Source organism: Papilio xuthus, unplaced genomic scaffold (assembly GCF_000836235.2).
Source record: "Papilio xuthus unplaced genomic scaffold, Pxut_1.1 DF825946.1, whole genome shotgun sequence".
NCBI lineage: Eukaryota > Metazoa > Arthropoda > Insecta > Lepidoptera > Papilionidae > Papilio > Papilio xuthus.
This window is the reverse complement of record NW_013532703.1, coordinates 15,722,450-15,746,185: the sequence shown is the minus strand read 5'-3', so window position 1 is coordinate 15,746,185 and position 23,736 is coordinate 15,722,450. Positions and strand designations below refer to the sequence as shown.

Here is a 23,736-nt window from a genome sequence, read left to right as displayed (position 1 = left end):
TATGATGTTATTTGTTAGTGTATGAGAGCTTAGTTTCCTTAGCTCCAAACTCTCCTAGTCTTTACACTGTGAAGTTGTGCAATATAAACAAGTCGTATAGCTTAACTCTATTTTAGTATCGGTTTACACGTTCACCTAATATATACTTACATATTACAATGTTAGTTAGCAATAGACATTTTTACATAAACGCAACGTAAACGTCTAAATTTAGATATTAATTGCGCAGTAAGTATTGTGATGTTACGATAATTTGACGGCGCAAAGTATTATCTTGTAAGTCTTGACTCTTAACCTTACCTTGTTTTGATAACAACCACAGATATCGTGCTTACCACAAGCCAGTCAATCTCATAGTAGAACATCTTCTTGTCCAAGATGTATCGGTCCGTTTTCTTATTGTTTATTATATATAGTGTCACTGAAAGTCACCATTGCCACGGTGACCACGACTGTATAGTCAACTTCAGACTGAATCGTAATAACAACAGAAAGTTCGAGAAACTTTTTGATAAAGTGTCTAGAAATGTGATCGCCGCTGACAGGGAGGTGCACCACGGATGTGGCGCCACTACCACCAACCCCATCCATGAAGTAATCGGCTCAGATTTCTACGTTCTCAAATACACGTTGCCCGAGTTTACTGGTGCTAATTTTACTATCAGAATCAAACATCGAGTAATATATTTCAATGCTTACAAATCAAATGGACTGTCGTTTAGAGATGTGAGAATTTTGCCGCAGATTATCCGCACGCAAAGCGCTCAGTGGTTCATGGAAAATGGTATCGTGAATGTCATGTTCAATTACAAAAGCCCGCTGACGACTGTCACGGCAAAACTGTGCGTGGAGTACGTCGATGAAGTGATCCTGACCGTTCCAATGATGGCGGTCATCTCCAATAATTTAAGGGACGGAGATATCGGAACGGCTCTCGATCTTTCTAGTAATGTATAGCAGGCATCAGGTAGCGCTTGATTTCAAGATTTTTTGTAAAATTGTGTATAACTTCTAACTATGCAATATCTGTCTTGTAGAAACAATGTTCTTCATTATAGCGTTATTATATTATAAATATTGTATTATTGTTAGATTATATTATATTAATAAATAGAACTCCTTATAACAAGAAATTATTTGTATAATTTGCACCCATGAATATAGCATTAAAATATAATTTGTTCTATTTGCTATTACAATATTAAAGGCGTATATTTACTGGCGTTTGTGTTGGCGCAATGATACAAAAATTTGTGAATGTTTTTTCACTGTTAACGTTTGTTGTTAAGTTTTGTTACAACTTTTGCTATTTAAAATAAATAGGCGCTATTCGCCACAGTGAAACGGTTTACCAGTGCTTAGTATCAATTCCAGAGATAATTCACGAACACATGCTTTTTTATCCTGCATCAATCAACATAAAGACCGATAAAGATATCTGACCCGGTAGTTATAAGTGAAACTAAATTATGTCAGCTCACTAGCACCCCACTGTCAATGTCAAAAGTGTCAATTCGTGAGGTATCTGTCATGGCGTGTTTTTACTTTTAAGCCATTTTCAATGTCCATTTAGTTTTACATATTTCCTGACAGAACTAACCGCGATATTTAATCTTATTAATATTATAAATGCAAATTGTTGGATGTATGGATGGCTGAGGAAATGGATATTGTTGTTTGGCCTATGTGTTCACATAGGCCACTAAATATTTTTTTAATCCCTCGCGGATGAAGTCGCGGGCGACAGCTATTATAATTATCTTTTAAAGTCCACTAAATAAACATCTAGATATCGAATACGTTTGTACATTGCTTTAATGTCTTTATGCAACTGGTAGCTACTTTGTTAACTGCGGCGAACTTAACATTTTAATTATTTTTGTTTACACAACGATAATACTAATTGTTTTCTTGAATATTTGTAAGACATCTACATAAATACACGTAAACAAGTTTGTTATCTTCATTTTAATAAACATAATCACAAAGTAAAATAACAATCCTACTTATATATCTACTCTTTTAAAAATGTTTAAATCATAGGTAACTTTCATAAAAGAAATAAAAAATATTTTACTAAGATTGAAATAAAAAGTTTATTTATCACCTATTCTAGCTTAAATCTAATATGGCACTGGCACGAACTCCACCTCGTCCTTGAGGTCCACAGCGTACGTGGTGGCCTCAACCGCCTCCTTGTGCGGGACCTCGTTGGTAAGCAGCTCTGTCTCCTTGGCGACGTCTCCTTTGGCCAAACCCACGTCTGCGTCCTTGTTGTTGTCATCGCTGGGCGTCTCCTCGCGGCTCTCCGGCTTGAACTGCTCCGGTAACTCGGTCGTTATTTCTGCGGTCGTCTCGCCCTCCGTCGTCGTAGACAGAAGAGGGAACACGATTTTCAGGATGCCATCTTCAAACGTCCAGCTGCCGGTGACATTGACAAAGTCTGGTAACGTCTTCACGCTGAGGTAGCTGTTTTGTCCAGCCTCGCCGATGTTCTTTATCGCCTGAATCATCAGAAGACCCTCGCGAGCTTTTACTTTGATATCCTGTTCTTCGAATCCATTCAGTGCTACTGTAATCTTATATTCATTGGTCGTTTTGTCTATACCCTCGTTGGAGACACCGCTGGGGAACCGTTTGCCGAGGTCGTTGAGCAGCTGGTCCAGCATCGACATTTCCCGCGACAACTCGGCCCAGAACCTTCTAGTATCGAACATATTATCGCGGAAGAAATCGTTATCGTTGCCGATTTGAGGTTCCATTCCGAAGCCTCCGTGGTAAAAATCGTCCCGCGGGCCGAACGGGGACGGGGGACCATAACCATGGTGGTGGCTGTACTGCAAGCGGGGTGCCGCGCTGGCGCACGCAAGCATTGCGGTAAGGACTATCGCAAACATTGTTTTCAGTATGCAAAATGACAACTGCTTTGTTCCGAGCGAGGCGTCACTTTATATAGCTTGCTACGCTGGGTCACAGTTTATCTGACTTTATCAGTACTTTCTGGACGTCGGACAAACGTTCACGCTCATAGGTAGAAGAGGTCGCGTCGTTTCTCGGAATCTTAGACAATAAACATATGTCTAACTCTAAGTGTAAAACTGACTAATTCAGTAAGTAATAATGCAAAAATTTTCTTCAATTGATGAAGTCAGAAATGGTACAAATATTTATGAAAAATGTTTTTTTTTACTACATAAATAAAAGACTACTGTCTCTAGGACGCCTGAAAGACGCGATGTTTTATAGTATAAAGTGTAGAAATTAATTGAAAAATAACAACAACAATAACCTAAACTAATCCAAAGGGGTAGGCAGAGACAACGGACCTCTATTTAGAGCCGTTTCTAAAGGTAACGCGTTACGGTAGTCAATCCTTCGCCAGACGTATTTCTTACATTGAGTGGCAGCGCCAGTATAAAAACAAATCTTCAAAATGGTAAATCCCCTGGGTTAGATTGAGGTGAAGTTTATCTACCAAATTGATAACATACGATACTGTCAGGCCAGCTGAATCAGTGATTTGTAAAACTGATGGCGATTTGAGATTGTTGCAATGGTCAAGTAAGATGCTATTTTCAACTTGGTGTTCTCATAATGTCGGAAGCAACCGTTCTCTGCATCGTTCTTAATTATGGGGCTTCTGATAAGAAACTCCTAGCTAGAATAACATAATACTGTATTTTAAGTCAATAAATTATTTTGGAGTTGAGTGATTCTTGTATTTTAATATGTAGTTTAATAAAGTTTCATAGTCTTTGTACATCCAAGATATAATTTCTAGGTAATTACTTATTTGCAACTGTTCCTTGTTTATACTGACTCATTGGTGACAAAGTAGCACTGAGAGATAATGCTCCGTGGTTTTTGCGTTAATAGTCTGCGTGATTCAAAAGAAAACAAAACAAATGATGAATCCATATGTTCATTCTGCTACACTGAATATAAAATGGTGGGTTAATAAGATACGGATAATATCTTAAAATAGTCCAGGATGTTCTTCTTCCAATAAAAGAATTTCCCCTAAATGTCAAGAATAGAAATAACAACAATAAATTTACAATATAAACAATCCTAGAAATCTTACTAATATTATAAATGTAAGAGTTTCGTGGATGGATGGATGTTTGTTATTATATATCTCTAAAACGGCTTATCTGATCTCGCTGAAGTTTGGCATAGATGTAGAACAGAGTCCGGAAAAACTCATTAGCTACTAAAAAACTTTTTGTTAAATTCCCTAAAGACGTAGTTGCGTGTAAAAGCTATTTAACTTATATTTTTTCTGGAACCTTTCAATTTAAATGAAAATAAGTACAGCGCCATCTCGGGGTAAGTTGTCTAATTAGAACAATTTTAACACTATAGTTCTCATATTGTCAAATTCAAGTTGTTTAACAATTATAAACATTGTTTTGTTATAGATGGCGCTGTGTTTAAATATAATTTTTATCAACGCAAATTCGAAGTACCAATTCTTAGAAAAAACAACTACATATTTATATCCTTGGTCTTAGCCCGATTAGATCGATGAAAAAAATATTTAATATCACTATGACAGATTACCTTCTGTTCTGTTTCTTGTTTATGGCTCTCCCTCAGCGGATTGGGCCAGTGTCAAGTGTTTAACAGATTACATTTCTCTGGCACACCACGATTTCCCGCGCAGACTTGTTGTACAAACCAACCTATTTGATTCATCACCAAACAATCAAATTTAATTTTGATATGTCATAACATTAGTATTGTACCTAAGTACGTATTTTTATTTCAAAAATTAAATTCGGTTATGATGATTACGATAAATCATTTCAAGAAAACTGGACAAGGGTATGGAAAAAGTTGTATAATTCTGTTTCTATAATTATATTATAATTAAAAACATTTTTTGTTTAACTTCGTTTGTGTTGCATAGGAAGGTCCATTCCGCTCTGGTACACTAGGAACAATTCCAAACCTACTTATGGTCTTTTGACCAGAGCGCTCGATGGATACTTCTATTTGGTCTCTACACTAGGATCCTCTTTAGCTTGCTCTTTGGCTTTCCTTCTTCTTCTTCTCTTCTTCTTTTTCTCGGGAAGTTCTTGGTCCCTTGGGCAGGGGCCGTTCGCAGGCGGCATCATCGTAGTATGCATTGGCAGTCTACCCACTGTCGCTAGTTGAAAAGCAGACAGAGGAGGTTTTGGTGGTTTAACCTCCTCTTCATTTTTAGGGTTAATAGTTGAGCTTACTGGAACTGTTTCGAAGAACCTGTTTTCCTGAGTGGATTCTCTTCTGACTGCAATACCAACAGACTGGAGCCTCGCCTGCTGGGTTTGTCTGTCGCGTCGTTCCATTTTTCACTTCTTTAGATCAGTGGGAAGATGCGTCGACGTCTGATAGACCAGAGTATACTTCCAGAAGATGAAGCAGAGATGTCACCACTTTGCCCGGCAGGGAATATCCGATGGCCGTTGTCTCTTCTTCTTAAGTTATCTTCTAGAAGGTCAGCAATGGTACTCCCTGCCGGCTGGTGTGCCGTGTGTTCAGAGAGCTTGCATGTGGGGATCTGCAATGTCCCGCCAATGCGTCCTGTATTTATACTCAGACCAAACCTTATCAATAAATGTTGTGAAATTTTCTTTTTAATTAAAGAGTAATAAAAAGATTGTTTTATTTATTTACACCTTTGTATTGTATACATATATTCGGTAGATAATTTTTATTTGTTATTAATCGATAAGTAACCGAAATTAAAAAAAAATCGCACAACATTGCGTAATGGTAACAAAGTCATATTTTAATTTTTATCTATAAACAAAAGTGCTATGGTAAATATTTTATTTGGTTCCATTGTAAAAACTTTCGTTAGTAAAACAACAAAGCGTAATGAAATATATCATACTATTATACTTTTCTTATACAATTTATTTTTATTAATTGATTTATCTAAAATTTAATCCAAAGATTCTTTTAATTAGTATAAACATTTATATGATTTAGTTAATCTAAATATCAATTAATATAATTTTTGGATAGATGGATTATTGTAGTCAGCGATTAAACTAAGTAACTACATACAAGTATATAAAGTTCACGTTTGTAAGTTGTAACAAATGTCACGAAGAATAAATTTAACTGTGGACTTCCACTGCAGAAACTTTTTGACAGAAATACTTTCATATCTCTCTCTATCTCTATTCTATCTCTCATTTTCTTAAAAAAATCACTTAGAAATGTAAGTTTTAAGGTAAATTTCTGCACGGATAACTCACAGTTAGACAGGCGTGAAGTGGTCCCGGCGGCCTTATTCAGTCCTCTTTCCCTTTCCACCCTTTTTCTTATAAGGAAAGGATGGGAAGTGGAAGTGGACTTTCCGGATGAGAGGATGCATGGAAAGGGAAGATATTTTCTTTCTGTGCATCCTCTCCTCCGTCAAATCAAGATAGGCAACGCATATGCAATTGCGTATGTCTATGGGCAACGGTCACTTCGCTATTTTAGCGATTGCAGGTGGCCGCTCGCTCGTTTGCCACCTTTTGATATAAAAAAAACAGTAGTATGAACATAATAAATAACATTACTATTAGTATGATAATATTATATGTTTATTTAGTACCACAGTCCCTTATAAAGTTAATTTTAGTAATTTATACCTAATACTCTTATAGGATCACTTTGTTGTGCGTCCGTTCGTCTGTCATGGCCCTTTTTTATATTTATATGAATTCATTTTGTTTGAATGAATGGGAAAACTGGAGGAAGTATGGATGGATTGTGTGAAAGAGGATATGCGTAAGAAGAGGGTGATTTCAAATATATTTTTTTATATGATAAGGTGGCTAACGAGCGAGCGGCCACCTGAAATCGCTGAAATAGCGAAGTGACCGATGCCCATAGACATACGCAATTGCATATGCGTTGCCTACCTTTAATCGACGGAAGAGAGGATGCACAGAAAGAAAACATTTCCATGCATCCTCTCATCCGGAAAGTCCACTTTCACGTCCCATCCTTTCCTTATAAGGAAAAGGATAGGAAGGGAAAGAGGACTAAACTAGGCCTCCGGGACGCACACTCATCAGACGAAACGCAGAATAGCTTCCACTTCACGCTTGTCTTCTGTATGGTCGTGGTATTTCACCGGGCGAGCCGGGCCGATTCGTGCGAAGATGTTAAAGCGGGCTCTACCACTGTTAGAATTCAAATATGACGGCTGATAGAGATGTATCTTGAGAGATGTATGATATACACCGTGTTAACCCTCCATAGAGAAAAAGGCAGGTTGACGATGAGTAACGAAGTACGAATTATAGGTAAATATAAACTAGTAGTTTTATCTATGTGGGCAGCGATATCCCCACCCTTTTTTGTTAACTAGCCCCTCCTCTTTTCTATTTAATTGCTGTTACCACGTTTTGTATTTAGCATATCAAATTCAAAATCAATGTTTATATGTGTTACTTTACTATTTTTTTTTAATTGTAAAAAGTAATTTAAAATTATTTACATATATGTATAAACTCACAATATTAAAATGGTTTTTACATTAATTAATGCTGCTCTACTATCAATTCGCGTTTCTGTTAATTTTCTGGGTTTTACCTTCCTTCCGATTGTGACACTAATTGCACAATATTATAACATTCTTAAATATTAAAAAGTAACAATAAATATTAGAAAACGTCTCAATATTTGAATTTTCTTACTTTCGTACGTAATTTTTTTGTATTTTTTTTTACATATTTGTAAATTTATTACGCCTTAAACGATTAAATATAAATTAAATTGTATCAATTTCTTTATCATTTATAAGAAATTTTAAAAATATTTATATTTATAAGACAATAATAACAAAAATATCTTCTATAAAAGAAAATCATTAATTTTCTAATTTAAATTATAGTTCTTATGTTTTAATACTAGATGGCGTACGAGAGACATGAGTCATGACTAATGTGGCCATTTATTTTTTTGGTAAAGCGGGACACAGAGGCACGACACATAAACTACTAATTAAGTATTTTTAATTCCAACGAAGGGAGTTGCGGGCGATACCTAGTTGTAGTATAAAAGTTTTGCTATAAAAGGTAGGATACAAAATAACCAAAGCACTAAACAAAAATTACATATATTTATTTCGTTAATTAAATTGATAAATAAACACAAAATAGTTAAATAGGCACTACTTTGTTTGTAAAAGCAAGACTAGGAACGCGACGCTAGAAACACCGGGACAGGCTGCGTGTAGGCGGGACTGTCTCCGACTGAGACTGTCCCGCGCCAAAGCGGGACGTATGGTTACGTTAGTCATGGCGCATATTGAAACATAACACGAAGTTGATAAGCTAACTAAAACACTCCTAATATTATTGTTAAAATAAATTACATACAAAATATAGGCTTGCTATTTAATATCATTAATAATAATAATAATATTTATTTATATTTTAAGTAAGTCTTAAATTCTGTTTTTTTTTCTTACTAATATTATAAATGCGAATGTTTAGATGGATGGATGTTAATTCCAAGGTACAACAGCTAAATCTAGACGAAACTTAGCATAGGTGTGAAGCATAGTCCTACAAAAACACATGTTACTAAGTTTTTTTTTTTAATTCCGTGCGGACGCAGTCGCAGGCGACAGCTTGTACACAGTAAATGTGCAAATTGTAACAATTTTATCATTGCTGAAGACCAAGAAGTTCACAATAACATTTTCAATATTATTTGTAAATTGTATTGATTGTTTATGTTATGTGCATTGCATCACATTTTGCAAGAAAATTACAAAATATTGTGAAATTATATCAAATAAATCACCAAGATTCGGTTATTGCTTAATATTTAAAAAAAATATAAAAAATACTATTTAGTATCCTGCAGTTTTACACTGTGATGATTGGTAGAAGAAATAAATGTAATATAAAAAAATAACAACCAAATAATGACGTCAAATTGTGCAATCGTCATCTATATGTTTCACGTTACCATAGGCTTAGAAGAGCTTAAGCTCTGAAGTCATATTTATGAAATAAACATAAAAGCATCCTATCTTAATAATATGATAAATGCGTTAATGAATTAAGTTAATGTTTTGATGTATATGGATGTTTGTTTGAAGGTAACTCCAGAACGGCTGATGATGAAATTTGGCACAGATGTAAAAATAGTATGGAAGAACACATAGGCTACTAATAAAGTTCCTTTTCATAGCTGCGCGGACAGAGTCACGGGCGACAACTAGTCTTAATAATATTACACATGGAATAGGTTAAATAGAAAGATGGATGGATTTTTTTTAGAAGACGGGTGTATAGATCTAGCTTAAATGTGGCATAGATGTAGAACATAGTTTGGAAGCACACATATGCTACTGATTCTTTTTTTAAAACCGCGTGAACAGATGAAAAAGACGAAAAACATAAAAAAAACATATCAAGCGAAAAAAATGTGCCTTTGGCCAATGGAATATACTTTGTTAGGCATCTAACATTCATGGATAGACAGATAGCTAAATCAAAGGACGCAGATCCCAAAAGTTAATGCACCCTTTTCGCGGAATAAGGCACATCTCCATAAAAAACATGATAACGACGAAAGCTAAGGATGCTCAAGTAATAGCATTTTAAATTACCTTTCTGGTATAAAATGTCAAATTAAATAATGTCTTAATATATTTTCTTTTTATAAACAACGAATTTAAGAACTGAATTTATTATTTATTAAGCGCACAATGTAAAGTTTTTTTCAGACGACTTTATTTTGAAAGCTTTCGACATCCGTAGAAAGTCTACATAGATAAGTTATCAATAGAACTGTTTTACTTTACCTACGCCGTACTCAAACCTTAACACAGTTCATTATCGTTGGTAAATATACATTTTAATGAATCTAACTCTTTAATAAAATTATATATTAGAAGTATATAATAAGGATTGCACAAGATAACGTAATGGGAAATACCGGATAATATAAAGATTATTATTACGGCCTAATTTACTCCTTTTTCTCTTCCCATTCTTCTCTTATAAGGAAAGGATGGGAAGGGAAAATTATTTTGATGGAAGAGGGGACGCATGGTAAGCGAAATATTCTCTGTCCGTCACGTCCTCTGTCTGTTAAAGGTAGAAAAAAAATGCAATTGCGGATGTATATTTTGGGAAAATCAGATGTTTCATCGTTTCCCATTTTATGATATAAAAATACAGTAAATTATTACTCAATATGAGTATATTTTGACCCATGAACTGATAACGCGAGGAGCGACGTCAGCCGCGGCCGGCGCATAAATAGTGCGACGGAGCGGCTGTAAGTCACAGTACGACCAGTACACCAGTACTGGTCGGACCTGTCCTCGACGCTGCAGTCAATCGAAGCTCACACGACGCCACACACTGAGGTCCTCACGACGTCTTCTTCTATTATTCAAGAATCTCGCCACGTGAAAGAAGGATAGAATTGTCTTTTAAGTCATTCTACCAAGAAGAAAGTGCGCAAGCAAATTGAATAAATAGATTTAATTAAGTGCATCAGCACTAGAGAGGGAAGATGACACGAAGAAAGAAAAGCAAGTCTGCTTCGAGCGGCAAAGACGCCGCGGCCGTCCACGCGCCGGCACAGGCCGCGCTCGCTGCAGCCAGTGCGCAGGCTGGCGCTGCGGAGCCCGACGTCACGTACACCGTGCCGATCTGTCCCCGCACCGGATACTGCCTTCTCGGCCCCCGACCGGTGTATCCGATACTGGCGCCTCGCCCAGTCCAGACCTTGTCTGCAACGCGACCGCCTCTCATACAACAGGGAACCCAGCCGATGTTTGCAACTCATGGGCGTCGTCCAATGCATCAGGTGTCTGTCCCTACGTGTTCGACTGCCGCTCGACGTGGAACTGCCCCTCGTTCTGGTGCTGCCGCCCAGCTTGAGGCTGTTCGTCAGCCTGGGGCTGCTTCCCACTCTGAGAATGCTCGTCGCGTTGGGAATTCACCACAGCCTGCGACTGCACGGCAGCCTGTGACTGCTGCAACCGGATCTCAGGTACCGCCCCAGAAACGAGCACCTCAGGCTGACCAGAAAAAATCCTCTGGAGATCTCCAGGTTAAGTCGTCGGCTGGGCAACGTTCAGTGACCGCTTCTTGTGACCGTAGCTCCTCATCGTCCACTGGCCGTTCTACACGAAGCGAGGAGCTAAGCAGTGCTATTTCGGTAGCATCTACAAGTACCTCGGACTTCAAAGACAAGAAAAAACCGAAGCCGTACAAGATCAATGTCACATATGAAACAAAAGAAATCAACATTTACCCCCGGTACCCGATACTGACGGTAGAGCGACTGCGGAATCTGGAGTACCATGTTGGCGAACTGACAACGGTGATAGGCAGGCGTCCAGCCGTCTATCCTCTGGGTCGTCGCGTGCGCTTCGTGCCCGAGACCGCCGCAGAGGGCGACACGATAAAGCGCTACCTAGCGAGGATCGAAGCTCAGGAAGGGATCGCCTGGTGTTCCTACTCGCTGCCGCCCGGCAACAGCTTGAAGGTCGTCGTCAAGGTTAAAATCGTCGAGCGGATCAAGATAAAGGACGACCTCGCCAAGCTTAAACAGCAAGATGAGCAGAGTGGGGATCCTGCACAGGTCAAACAAAAAGATTCCGATGCAAAGGATGTGTCTGCGCCGACTTCAGTGCAAAATAGAAAGACTGATAAAGAATCTTCTCCAAAAGAAAAAAATATAGCTTCTCTAAGTAGTGTAAAAAGTGTCAGTAAAAATAATATTAAAAAACTAACAAATAGTGCTGCTGTAAACCAAATGACTACCTCAAACTCTGCAGCTGTAGCCAAGAACAAACCTGTTGCTCTTACTGGCTCTGTACAGAGTACTAAGACAAACGGGAACATAAATAATAAAAACCAAAGTGCCATGAAAGCAAGACGTAGAGGACAAAAACAAGAACCAAAAAAAATGACTGAAATTGAGAAGACTGCAGCTGCCGTGAAAATTGTACCCGAGCGAGACAATAAACTTATTATTGTAGGTGTTCAAAGGACAAATAAATTATTGTTCTAGATAAATAACCGACTGTAAGTTTAAATAAAGCTTTACGTGTCGCAAATATAACAACTTAAATTTTATTTACACCCCTTGTTGAAACTGATCATTGTTGCTTATTAATTACGATTATATTTCATCGCTTCATTTTTCGATATAAGTATTAACCAAGTAGTCCCTTCAACCTACAGGTGACTTTGCACGCTTAGAAGTCACTCTATTTACATATAATTTTTCGTGATTCAACTATTTACCAATATTAAAGAACTACTAATCAAATCGAAAACGATGTGTACGTTTTAGGAATAAAACCATAAAAATAGTGCGATACAAATTATTAAACGTCTAAAATGTTGAAAAAATTTAAGTTAAATTTTTTAAAAGAATTTGGGATTTTCTCATTTGGATTTTAGCTCCATCTATTGAACAATAATGAACCTATTTAAACTGTCTCGTTTCACTGAATGTTATCATGTTATCAACTAATGAAATATAGGATAGATGGCGTTAAAATAATCTATATTTGCTTTTCAAAACAAAAGATTACGTAAACAAACTGAAGCGGTTGCAAATGTCATTGTTACAGCAAAAGATGCAGAAATTGCTTTTGGTGATCGAAGTTCTGCATATAGGGTGGATTTGACAGAGGCCCGCTTACCCACGGTATAGTTGGGTCCACCAAAGTCAAAAAACATTTCGAGAACATGTCATTTAATTTTTTTTTAGTAAAAATGTTAATGTGTCGCTAGGCAACTAAACGCAAAGTCAATAATTGATCAATAATAAAGCTCTGTATTTTACTATAATTACTATTTAAATATTAAAAAAACTGTACAAAAAGGTGCGAGTAGAAAAATAAAACAAAATATAGAGGACTAGATTGAAATTTAATTAATTCTTAAAAGTAAAGTTCATACAATCATACAAAACGCAATTAACACAATACAACCAAACCTTAAATGCCGAAAACATAATATAATTATGATCGTTCCTCTTCACCTTGCCTCTTGACAGGTCCAGTTTGGACTATAGGCACAATTCTCTCATCAGAGTTCTTTGGAGGTACTTTCAATGGTGCTGTGATGCTAAGGACACCGTCTGAAGACAGCTTCGACATCACCATATCAGCTTCAATACCTTCAGGCAGAGCATACTTCCTCGTGAAACTCCTTGAAATAAAACCATGTTCGTCTCGACGTTCTTCATGTTTAGCTTCAACAATTAAAAATCCATCTGCAGTCTTTACAGAAATCTCTTCAGGAGAAAAATGTTGGACATCTAGGTTTACTTGGAATTTATCTTTATCCTGTTTAATAGTAGATCCCACATCACGATCTGCTGCCTGAAGATTCCGCCAGGGCCTGCAGTAGTCTCTGGTAGTTTGCGGTACTGCAAGTATTGTCAAGTAGTCCTGAGGAGTCAACCCCAAGCCGAAGTGTTGGTCCATCAAACGACGAGTACGTGGACGCTCGTATTCAATGAAAAACGGATAGACTGACATTTTTACGCGTTTTATTTCGACTTGCACAAGTCAAAGTAATCTAATTTTGCAGAAATACTGAATTACTGATCACAGTTTCGCCGGTAGCTTTAATAAGTGCCACTGCTCAACAATGTTATCGACTGATGCCGTAGTGGTGTAGGCCGCAACATTTATACCAATGAATGCCATCTCGCGACAAGTAGAAAGATCTAGAGCGTCTGGAAATTTCTCGAAGCCGTACATCCGCACAGAGGTTGTAAACAGTTTTAATTGACGTATATTGCACGCGTAAATACTCATTTTGCTAAATTCAACTTTTTTACCCAAACTAATTTAAAATTTTTAACTTTTTGCTTCTTTTTTTTAAATATATTTACTTTTTACTTTTGTTTTGTTCATTCTTTATTACTAATAGTAATGGATACATCATAAACAAATCATCAAGAAAATTATATCAAATTTTTGTTTTGCATCTTAGTGAAAAAACATTAATAGATGCTTTAATAAAGTGTCGAAAAAAATAGGCCGTTGCTGAAACTTGACAAATTTCTTATTCTCGATTTAGTTTCAAATCAGATTTCATATTTTAAAATAAGATGCTAACAGTTTATTACACCTGAGTAATACTACTACTCGTCACTAGAGGGCGTAAGTTGCACAAGTAGAGCATTCTAGAAATTGTGTTGACCATACTAATAGTACGCAAATGTATTCCTGCTGTATTTAACCTTTTATCTTTGAATTATTATGATAAATATAAAAGTACAATAAGTAAACTTTTTTAAACAATAAGAAAACACATTTTGGTTGAAACAACGAATTATTATATTTTGTCCCTTGGCTAGATGGCAGCACTTCCTTTTATTTTAACCTTGACTCCCATCACATTTTGATATTTACTATTTTTAAAACATTTTATTGGCTCCTTACGAGTTAATATTTGAAGCCCTTTTGCATACCACGATGCCTATAGATAGCTTGCGTTTCGCTATTTCTGCGAATTCATGGTTTGCGACCTTGTAATTTTTTAAAAAGGAAAATTAGTTTGTTCCTTTTTTGAAAGAGAATGTTTGCCAAACCTTAATTTTTCTGTCATGTGCGTTAATACAATAGATAATAGTAAACACTAATATAGAATAAGAAAAATGATAATACAAAATATCTTTAAAATATCCACATCGTAATAATGTCAAATGTTGGCAACCCTAATTTGAATTCATCGTAATGTATACTATAGATATCTATGTTCGTACAATCCGCGATCAATACTTGCTCGCCCGGGAAATATTAAGGTAAGTTCACACTATGAGTTTATATAAAATATGGTTTTGGATGTGGTTTCATATTTACTAGTTATCTTTAAAAACACTATTAATTGGACCTTCATGGACTGTCCTTGAGATAGAATTAGACCAGGAAACAATTTTATGATTTTTGAATCAAAAGAATGCTTGCTATTAAATAATGAATCGCGTGTATTAGACAACAATTGTGTATACTTTAATACATACACTTGTCTGCATAACACACATTTAGGGTTTTCGTTATGTGAAGACAGAGAATAAATGATAAAGTTATTACAGATGGAATTGGCGTAAATTTCTTAATAGTTTTCGATTGTATAATGTAGGGAAATGAGTATTTTCTACGTGAGGAAATTGTTTTAACTTAGTACATAAGAGTACATAAAGTTGAAATTAGATACCCTTTAATTGTATACCATTCCGAATTTTTTCGTTGTCATTAAATATCCATGATTAATATTGACAAAATCTTTATTAACAAATTGAATTTTCTTATGATTAATTGTTAACAAAAAACATTGTAAATATTAATGTCTGGATGGAAACTAATAGTCGGCCATATCTTTTTCATGCGCAAGCTGTCTGCGCAGTGTCGCTTCGGAGAGGTGAAAGCCGGCCGGGCATTCATTGCGAAAAGAGACGAAATTAATAAAATGTCGAACATTCTGCCGCTGTTCTTGGATCTGGAGGCCCCACGGCGGCCTAACCAACGCCACGTCTCGCTGCAAGTCCGCCCAGAGGAGGTGCTCGAGGAGCTCAGTCGGCTCCAAGAATACGACAGGCCGCGGAACCAGCAGCCGACCATTTTGAAAAAAGCCTCTTCCGCCATAAAAAAGGCTAAAAATAAGTTTCAAGTAAATCTGGACGTGCAATGCTTCGCGCCCGAAGAGCTGTCAGTTGTGACGATTAATGGGTTCGTGGTGGTGGAGGGTAAGCACGAGGAAAAGCGCGAAACGCACTGTTGGGTGAGCAGGGAATTCCGGGCGCGGTACCCGCTGCCGGAAGGTTGCGGCACCGAAGCAGTGCGTTCGCAACTGTCGTCCGACGGCGTGCTCACGGTGACGGCGCCGCTGCAAAAGCAAGCACGGGCCGTGCGGCTGGTGCCCGTGGTATATATTGGCCCAGTGCGGAGTCAACACAAGTCAGCCCAGGTTCAGCTGGAAGAAGCCTTCGGTGGGCACGTCGAAGGGGTCAGCGAGACGCCTGCTGCCTTCGGCGGGCACGTCGAGGCAGATAGTGAGACGTCTGCTGCCTTCAATGGGCACGTCAAGACTGATAACGAGACCCCTGATGCCTTCAGTGAGCACGTAGCGTGGGACAGCGAGACGTCTGCTGCCTTCGATGAGCACGTCGCGTGGGACAGCAAGACGCCTGCTGCCTTCCGAGGTTACGCCGAGTGGGACAGGGAGGCGCTTGCTGCCTTGGATGCGCACGTCGAGTGGGACAGCGAGACGCCTGCTGCCTTCGGTGAGCGCTTCGAGGGCGACAGCGAGACGCCTGCAGCCTTCGGTGAGCGCTTCGAGGGCGACAGCAAGACGCCTGCAATCTTGGGTGGGCGTGACGACAGCGACAGCGAGGCTCATGCAACCTCCAGTGGACGTGTCGATGGCGACATCGAGACGCCTGCAGTCTTCGGTGGGCGCGTCCAGAGCGACAGCGAAACTCCTGCAACCTCCGGTGGGCGCGTCGAGAACGATGCTGCTCTCGACGCGCCCAGCGAAAACGTCCACTAGATTGCGCCAATCTCCTACTGTATCTATTTATTCACTTGAATACAAATTTTAATTCAATGTATTTGATATTTAATTTGATAATGACGGTTTAAATAAATGATAAGTTTATTTGACACATTAATTTACATAAATTTAGTCTAAGCAAAGTTATGTTTTTTTCTTAAATAAAAAATTGCTAATAAGCAATAAAAGGCTATATATAAATGATGAAAACAATTTATTTAAAAACTTAATTTTTTTCAAAATAATACATTAAGGTAAGATTATCACCTTTGGGTTTTCATAAATCAGTCTTACAATGAACATGTTACAAATCAAATTATAAATAGTAAGTCATGTACAGTGTTACTTAGGATTTCTTTAATTTGAACATTCCTTAGATTCCTCACTGTTGATAGATTTCATTTCCTGCGATCCAAGTTGCTTCTTGATGGGGCCAGTGGGTGTTATCGGGACAATCCGTTCACCGATTGATGGCAAGGCAAGAACTTTAGGCGCTGTGACGGTCAGCACACCATCCGAAGATAAGGAAGACTGTACGGTGTCTGGCAGACAGCCTTTAGGCAGTGCGTACCGTCTAACGAACTGTCTGGAAACGTAGCCGTGTTGATCTTGCTTTTCTTCATGTTTACCCTCCACTATGACGTTGCCGTTGACAACTTTCACGTTTATCTCGTCCGGAGAGAAATGTTGCACGTCCACGTTCACCTGGAATTTCTCATCATCTGAACTTATTTTTGCATCGACTTCGTTGAGCGCCAGACGATTGATAGCTTCTGACAACTGCTCCATTGGTCGCATGATATTCTCCCATTCCTGAAGCATATCTCCGAATGGTCTCTCAAATGGATGGTTGAAGAACTGACGAGGAACCACATCGTACGATGGTCGGAAGAAATCTCTGCTTATTGAATGAAAAGGTCTATCTATGTCGAAGAAGAACGGGATGATCGACATTTTCAAACTTGTTATTGTTTTGCTTCACTGAACTGTCTCTGAACGTATTCGTATTGACAATACTATGCCTTACCGCGCGCGATTGGGCTTTTATATATTCGGAACAGCGCCACCTCTTGCCAATAACGCGAACTAGCAAGAATATTCAAGAAAATCCTGGCTTTGTGATTTCTAGAATGTACTTACTGTCCCTGACGCCATCGTGTAATTGGTGGAATGTTCTAGAGACCATAGGTTTTAACGCCATCTAACGGCGGATAGATCAATTTGAACAGAGGTTTGAAATTGGGACAGTGAAAACATTATTTGAGAACAGTTTTTTTTTTATTTCCATGAATAAGTTTATATTAGATATTGTACCTATAAATAATTTTAATAATTTTGAACGTAAACAAATTACTTTTGATTGCTTTAATTGGTAAACGTTTAGTAATTCCTTATTTTTGTCAATCATTATTATTAAAATTTCATTCAAAGAAGGAATAGGAGAACATAAAGTAAAACCTATTCTGGTTCCGGACGTCTCGTGTGTAATTACGTTACTTCGTGTCCTTCGTGAATGTCCAGAAATATAAATGTACTTACATGATTAGCACCCACTTCATCAGGCAGTACACATATAAGCTTGGGTTTCCACTGTATCCATATTTATATCAAAAGATATTTTTATATTTGTTTTTTTTTTTTTAGTGAATATATGACAATACCGTTGCTTTACACTTACTATTTTCACAAAATTAAAAAATCTAGAACTGCCCATCCCATTTGATGTTAAGCGATGATGTTGGCTCTAGCTCTGTAAATTCCTTTACGTCGTTACGTCCTCGAAGGCACCCACGTCTCGAACTGATACTTGGACGGAAGAACTGATGCAACTTATTCAAATCTGATCTTCCACATTTACTTAATTTAGGCTTTCTATTAAAACAAGGATTAGAACAAGGTTGTCATTTATGTGATATTGTATGTTATGAGTTGCATATGAGATAAGAGTACAGGAAGGTTCGCTCTCAGTGTCAATGCCACGGGACGAGACACTCAATATGTTGAGTCATTCACATGATAAAATAGAATAGATGTGTTTATAGTTTTTATTATGTTAACTACGATATTAGGCCGTTGATCCGAGTTCAACCAAGTTGTAGCTATTAATAAGATAGTACTGTAATAAAGTCCACAATGATTTGTAAAAGTAAAAACTCCCACATGATAAAATTAACTCTAATCTGTTTACAGAGACAGGGCATCTTACAAAGGAGATGTATTTTGCAGGTGAGGCACAGAATATGAGTATATGTCCATGCCATTGTTATTAGGGGAGACCTTTGGAATGTGATTTGTCGTTACATTCGTATTGTTCCCTAGAATGTTATACAAGTGACATTAGTAGGATTGTATTTTTTTTTAATTACTAGCTGGCGCCCGCGACTCCGTGTGCACGGAATTAAAATAAAAACTTAATTACTAAACTACTTGTTCTGTCAGACTACATCTATGAAATTTCAGTGTAATCCATGCAGCCGTTCTGGAGATACCTTTTAACAAACTTCCCTCGATCCATCCATCCAAACATTCGCATTTATTATAATTAGTAAGATTATATTATTTATACATAAAGTTGAATGTTATAAACGGCTGAGGCTAGGGGCTATCAAGTCCGCCCTCAGTTGGCGATTGAGCGTGCTCGGGCGCTCCTGTGAACTATGCAGAGTCAATATTATTTTATTACTGTAATCGTGACTGCTCTGTGGTTCAGGTGAGTGACTAATGTAATCAGTTGCATACATAACGTGACCAGACATCCCGTTTTGAACGGGACTGTCCCATTATAGTTACGTGTACCGGTGTCCCCGACAAGAATGCCAGGACGCCAAATTGTCCCGTTTTTTAAACCGCGCGAAAATTTAAGCAGTTTACTTGGCCGATGCAATGGTGTACGAGGTCGAGACCACATAGTCGGACAGTCCATCTGAGAAATTCCAGTTCTTAAGGCGAATATAAAAAGTGCCAAGATTTTCAAACTTGTTTTAAATCACCACCAGCGATTATTCATAGGTAGTGGTACACCTCTAAGGACTAAGAAGAGTTTGTGGGTTGAGTTTAGACTTTTTGAAAATCCATCACACGAAACTTTTAAACTGATTGCGTTTTTTTGTGTTTTGCTGTCTGCATTTATGTACATAAATATATTTCACTGATGATTTTCCCTTTATTTTATTTCTCATCAAATCAACTTAACCCCTGACCTAAGTTACTACTGGCATTCGTAAATCAATAAATTTAATTTTTGCATTGCAATTGTCACTTGTTACTTGTGCCAATTATTTTATTGATAAGAATAATATTTATAAATATCATTATGCAACGATAATGTCATTAAATAAGGGCGACGATTAATGTCGGGATCGAGTTCATGTCCTCTAATGGGAGACTTAAATGTCATTAGTCTGGTGCGAAGTTTTTTTTTATAATATAATGTTGTAAACAAGTGTAATAATTACCCTTAACATTGAAACAGGGCTTCTTTCAACTGGTAAGTACATGTTTGATATTATTATTTATAGAGTGGAAGCAACGCGTGCCAACTCTGAAGTATGTTTCCCGCCACATTTCATGTTTGGTGTTGCCACAGCCGCGTACCAGATAGAGGGCGCCTGGAACATTTCAGGTAAGGTGCCTTAGGCTTTAATAAAATTAAGAATGTATGAATTGAAGTCATTAATTGTTCGGCGCTTTATTATTTATAACATGGATCAGGTAAAGGCGAAAGTATTTGGGACCGCTATACTCATACTCACCCGGAGCGCATCTTCGACCACAAGACGGGCGACGTGGCCGCCGACTCATATCACCGGGTCAAGGAGGATGTCCGCCTGCTGGTTGCGCTGGGCGTGCACCACTACCGCTTCAGCATCTCCTGGCCAAGGATACTGCCCACTGGTCTTAGCAAGTATGATATGGATTACCATCTCCCGATATTTTTTTATTACATCCATTCAGATCATCTAAAGAGCAATATGTGATGGTCTCAAAGTAAATCAATCTTTTAAATCTTTAAATTATCATTTCCAGTGACATTAACGAAGACGGCATAAGGTACTACAGCGAGCTAGTCGACCAGCTGCTAGCGAAGAATATCGTGCCCATGGTGACCCTGTACCACTGGGACCTGCCGCAAGCGTTACAGGACCTCGGTGGCTGGACCAACCCTATCATTGCCGAGTATTTCCACGACTTCGCTAAGGTAGGGAGACAGCATACATTTATTCATTTATTTGATTCGGCGTTTTATTTTCAATTCTTTCATGTGTTTTAGATTGTGTTCGAGCACTTGAGCGACCGCGTGAAGGTGTGGTTCACGTTCAACGAGCCGCTATCCTTCTGCCAAGAGGGGTACGGCGGTACGGATGCACCCGGCGGCAACAGCAGCGGCTTCGAGGACTACCTCTGCGGACACAACGTACTGCGCGCGCACGCTTCTGTCTACCGCATGTTCGAGCGCGACTACAGACACACGGGCGGTGGGTACAAAAGAACACATTAAACCAGCAAATTGAGTGAGGGGGACAGCATCTAGGTGTAACTTGAAATTATTTAAACAGGTGCTGTTGGCATAGTGTTGGATTTTGCGTGGATGGAGCCCGCGAGTACGGCCCTAGAGGATCAGAAGGCTGCTGAAACCGCACGGCAGTTCCAAGTGAGTACTTACTGCTTAAAAGTAGAAGATATCGGTATAAATACGATCAAAATTCAACTCTGGTTTGTTTATTCTATATAAATTTGTTTTTAATTTCAGTTTGGCTGGTTCGCGCATCCGATCTTCTCCCCCGAGGGCGACTACCCGCCTGTCATGAAGCAACGTATCAACGAAATCTCCAAACGTCAGAATTTCCCACGCTCCCGTTTGCCAGTATTCACGCAGGAGGAGTTGGTTTCCTTACGAGGCTCTTCCGATTTCCTCGGCCTGAACCACTACACCACGTGCCTGGTGGCGGCGGGGAACGGCAAGATATACCCCCAGCCCTCCTTCTATACTGACATGGGTGTCCTCATTTCACAGAACCCGGACTGGCCGCGGACTAATTCCACTTGGCTTAGAGTATGTTTTAAATAATATTTAAGTGTCATTCTCTGATATTTAAGAAAAAAAAATCACTTTTTATGCACAAAAGTATATTCTGAAGAGCATCGATCCAGCTGGCTGCTTTCGTTAAGCGAATTCTGTTTCAGGTTGTGCCTTGGGGTTTCCGTCGTGCATTGAACTATATCCGCGTATCGTACAACAATCCGCCAGTGCTGGTGACGGAGAACGGCGTGTCGTTGCCGCGGGGGACACATGACTTGCGGCGCGTGCAATACGCGGCGAGTTATCTACGCGCGATGCACCAAGCCATGCAAGACGGATGCGACGTACGCGGATACACGCACTGGAGTCTCATTGACAACTTCGAATGGACTAGAGGATACTCGTGAGTAACGCCACGTATCCTTTTATAGTAAGAAAAGAATGAACAAAGTTAAATTATCAAGAAGGCGTTGGTATGGTTTACAAGTCACTAAGTCACGTGACACGTGAAACATGTTTTTATAATTTGTTACAGGGAACGATTCGGTCTTTACGATGTGAATTACGCGTCCTCAGCCCGCACGCGCACTCCGCGACTCTCTGCGCGCTTCTACGCCAAACTGACGCGCATACGCTGCTTGCCCGATTCATGGGAATAAATATTTATTAAAACTGTATATACTTTTGTTATTTAATTAATTGCATATTATGTTAATTGTATCCTACAGTTATATATTTAATTTCGTAGGCATTAAAAATTAATTACTTTTACATTATTTTTTAACTTACATTTTCTTCTCAACTACTAAAAGGTGCATAATATTAAAAAAAAAATGGTTGAAACTGTAGGTCATCAAGGTGAAAAGGGAAACTAATCCAAATTTCAATTCAAAATTTTAAATTCATTTTATTGAAAATGTTTTCCGTATATTCGAACAGGAAATTACACATTTATTAATTATATAAATAAAACTATAAGTTAACAATAATCGATGTTTATGCGCAACATAATGACGCATTGTAAATAATTCTACATATGTACAATCAAAAAAACTTATATTTAGGAACTAAATTTAGTTTAAAACGTTTTGTAAAATTTCATGGAAACTGATAAAATATTAATCTTACAATACAACGACTATAAATTATAATTAGCAATATAATGGATAGGCCATTGTTTGAAAATAGGATTGGAGAGGCTGTTGCTAGGACCAGCGTCCGACTTATACATCTATGTTGAGGTTCCTGACAATGAATTCTATCTATATTATTAGTTCGTATCCTCACCACTGCCGCCAACTGCAACAGTCAGCGCTAAAATGGCGAAGACCGAATAGGCACAAAGTACCACGGTTTATAGCCTGTCCATGTATAGTGGTCAGTGATTAAAAGTAAAGCAGAATGCTACAGAATATACAACATCCTGTTAATTGTTTCTTAAAAAGGTAATTTTAATCAAGCTATTATAAATTATTTTGTTGCGTTTAGTTAATATTTTTTAAATGCATTTTATTCATTTTAAAATAATTATAAAGGAAATACTTGTCTAAATCATTACAATATACTCATTGGTACCTTCACTTACAATCTTAAATCACTGGTGTGAAGTTAGCTTCATTCATGTACACTCGCTCATAAATTGTTATCAAAAACAATATTATCAGATAATATCCTGAGACAATTATCAAAATTCTTTTTTGTAAATTATAACAAAAATTTCATAGCGATTGTACGCACGTGCCTGAAGTTATGTAAACATACGAGTGAATGAGAGAGATATATACCAAAACTGTAGTGCGACAGAGATGGAAATTGTATCTCGGCTCCCGCGGCTTCGTGGTGTTTGCTACTCGATGCTAACTTCACTCCGGTCAAATAGCATTTACATCACATGAAATATTATCGTATACCTAAACATTACATTTAAAAGTAATTTTTTAATAATAAATTCGATTTTTAATACGATTTGGTACGAAAAAAAATAAAGACCGAAATACTAAGAATATACAAAAACTACTTTGAGACAGAAATTTAAGAAATAAGTCAAACAATAAAAACAAAAATTAGTAACTCTGTAAGAGTAAAAAGCATTTTATGGTAAAAAATTTAGTTAATTTCACATAAATACATTGTACTGTAATAAAACTAGTCTATATATCCGTCTACGTCAGCCTC

The 23,736-nt window shown here is 37.9% G+C and overlaps 6 protein-coding genes across 6 annotated transcripts; 3 read left to right on the top strand and 3 right to left on the bottom strand.

Moving 5' to 3' along the window:
* The first annotated feature begins 185 nt into the window (after positions 1-185).
* Positions 186-1,123, top strand: LOC106124746 (uncharacterized). The gene has a single exon (XM_013321695.1). The coding sequence runs from the start codon at positions 379-381 to the stop codon at positions 955-957; it is 579 nt and encodes a 192-aa protein (XP_013177149.1). The 5' UTR covers positions 186-378; the 3' UTR covers positions 958-1,123.
* Positions 1,124-2,077: 954 nt separating this feature from the next.
* On the bottom strand, positions 2,078-2,925 carry LOC106124745 (uncharacterized). Its single transcript, NM_001312599.1, is given in 1 exon segment — positions 2,078-2,925. A coding segment is annotated over 1 exon segment (774 nt). The 5' UTR covers positions 2,898-2,925; the 3' UTR covers positions 2,078-2,123.
* Positions 2,926-12,886: 9,961 nt separating this feature from the next.
* Positions 12,887-13,679, bottom strand: LOC106124586 (protein lethal(2)essential for life-like). The gene has a single exon (XM_013321421.1). The coding sequence runs from the start codon at positions 13,517-13,519 to the stop codon at positions 12,998-13,000; it is 522 nt and encodes a 173-aa protein (XP_013176875.1). The 5' UTR covers positions 13,520-13,679; the 3' UTR covers positions 12,887-12,997.
* A 1,047-nt stretch (positions 13,680-14,726) lies between these two features.
* Positions 14,727-16,640, top strand: LOC106124075 (uncharacterized). Its single transcript, XM_013320530.1, has 2 exons — positions 14,727-14,793; positions 15,384-16,640. The coding sequence occupies exon 2, from the start codon at positions 15,459-15,461 to the stop codon at positions 16,536-16,538; it is 1,080 nt and encodes a 359-aa protein (XP_013175984.1). The 5' UTR covers positions 14,727-14,793; positions 15,384-15,458; the 3' UTR covers positions 16,539-16,640.
* Positions 16,641-16,738: 98 nt separating this feature from the next.
* Positions 16,739-17,573, bottom strand: LOC106124062 (protein lethal(2)essential for life). The gene has a single exon (XM_013320516.1). The coding sequence runs from the start codon at positions 17,493-17,495 to the stop codon at positions 16,899-16,901; it is 597 nt and encodes a 198-aa protein (XP_013175970.1). The 5' UTR covers positions 17,496-17,573; the 3' UTR covers positions 16,739-16,898.
* A 1,605-nt stretch (positions 17,574-19,178) lies between these two features.
* On the top strand, positions 19,179-22,238 carry LOC106124887 (myrosinase 1-like). Its single transcript, NM_001312147.1, is given in 9 exon segments — positions 19,179-19,251; positions 20,060-20,163; positions 20,253-20,445; positions 20,568-20,739; positions 20,812-21,016; positions 21,098-21,192; positions 21,292-21,594; positions 21,726-21,964; positions 22,097-22,238. Coding segments are annotated over 9 exon segments (1,488 nt in total). The 5' UTR covers positions 19,179-19,198; the 3' UTR covers positions 22,221-22,238.
* The last annotated feature ends 1,498 nt before the right edge of the window (positions 22,239-23,736 follow it).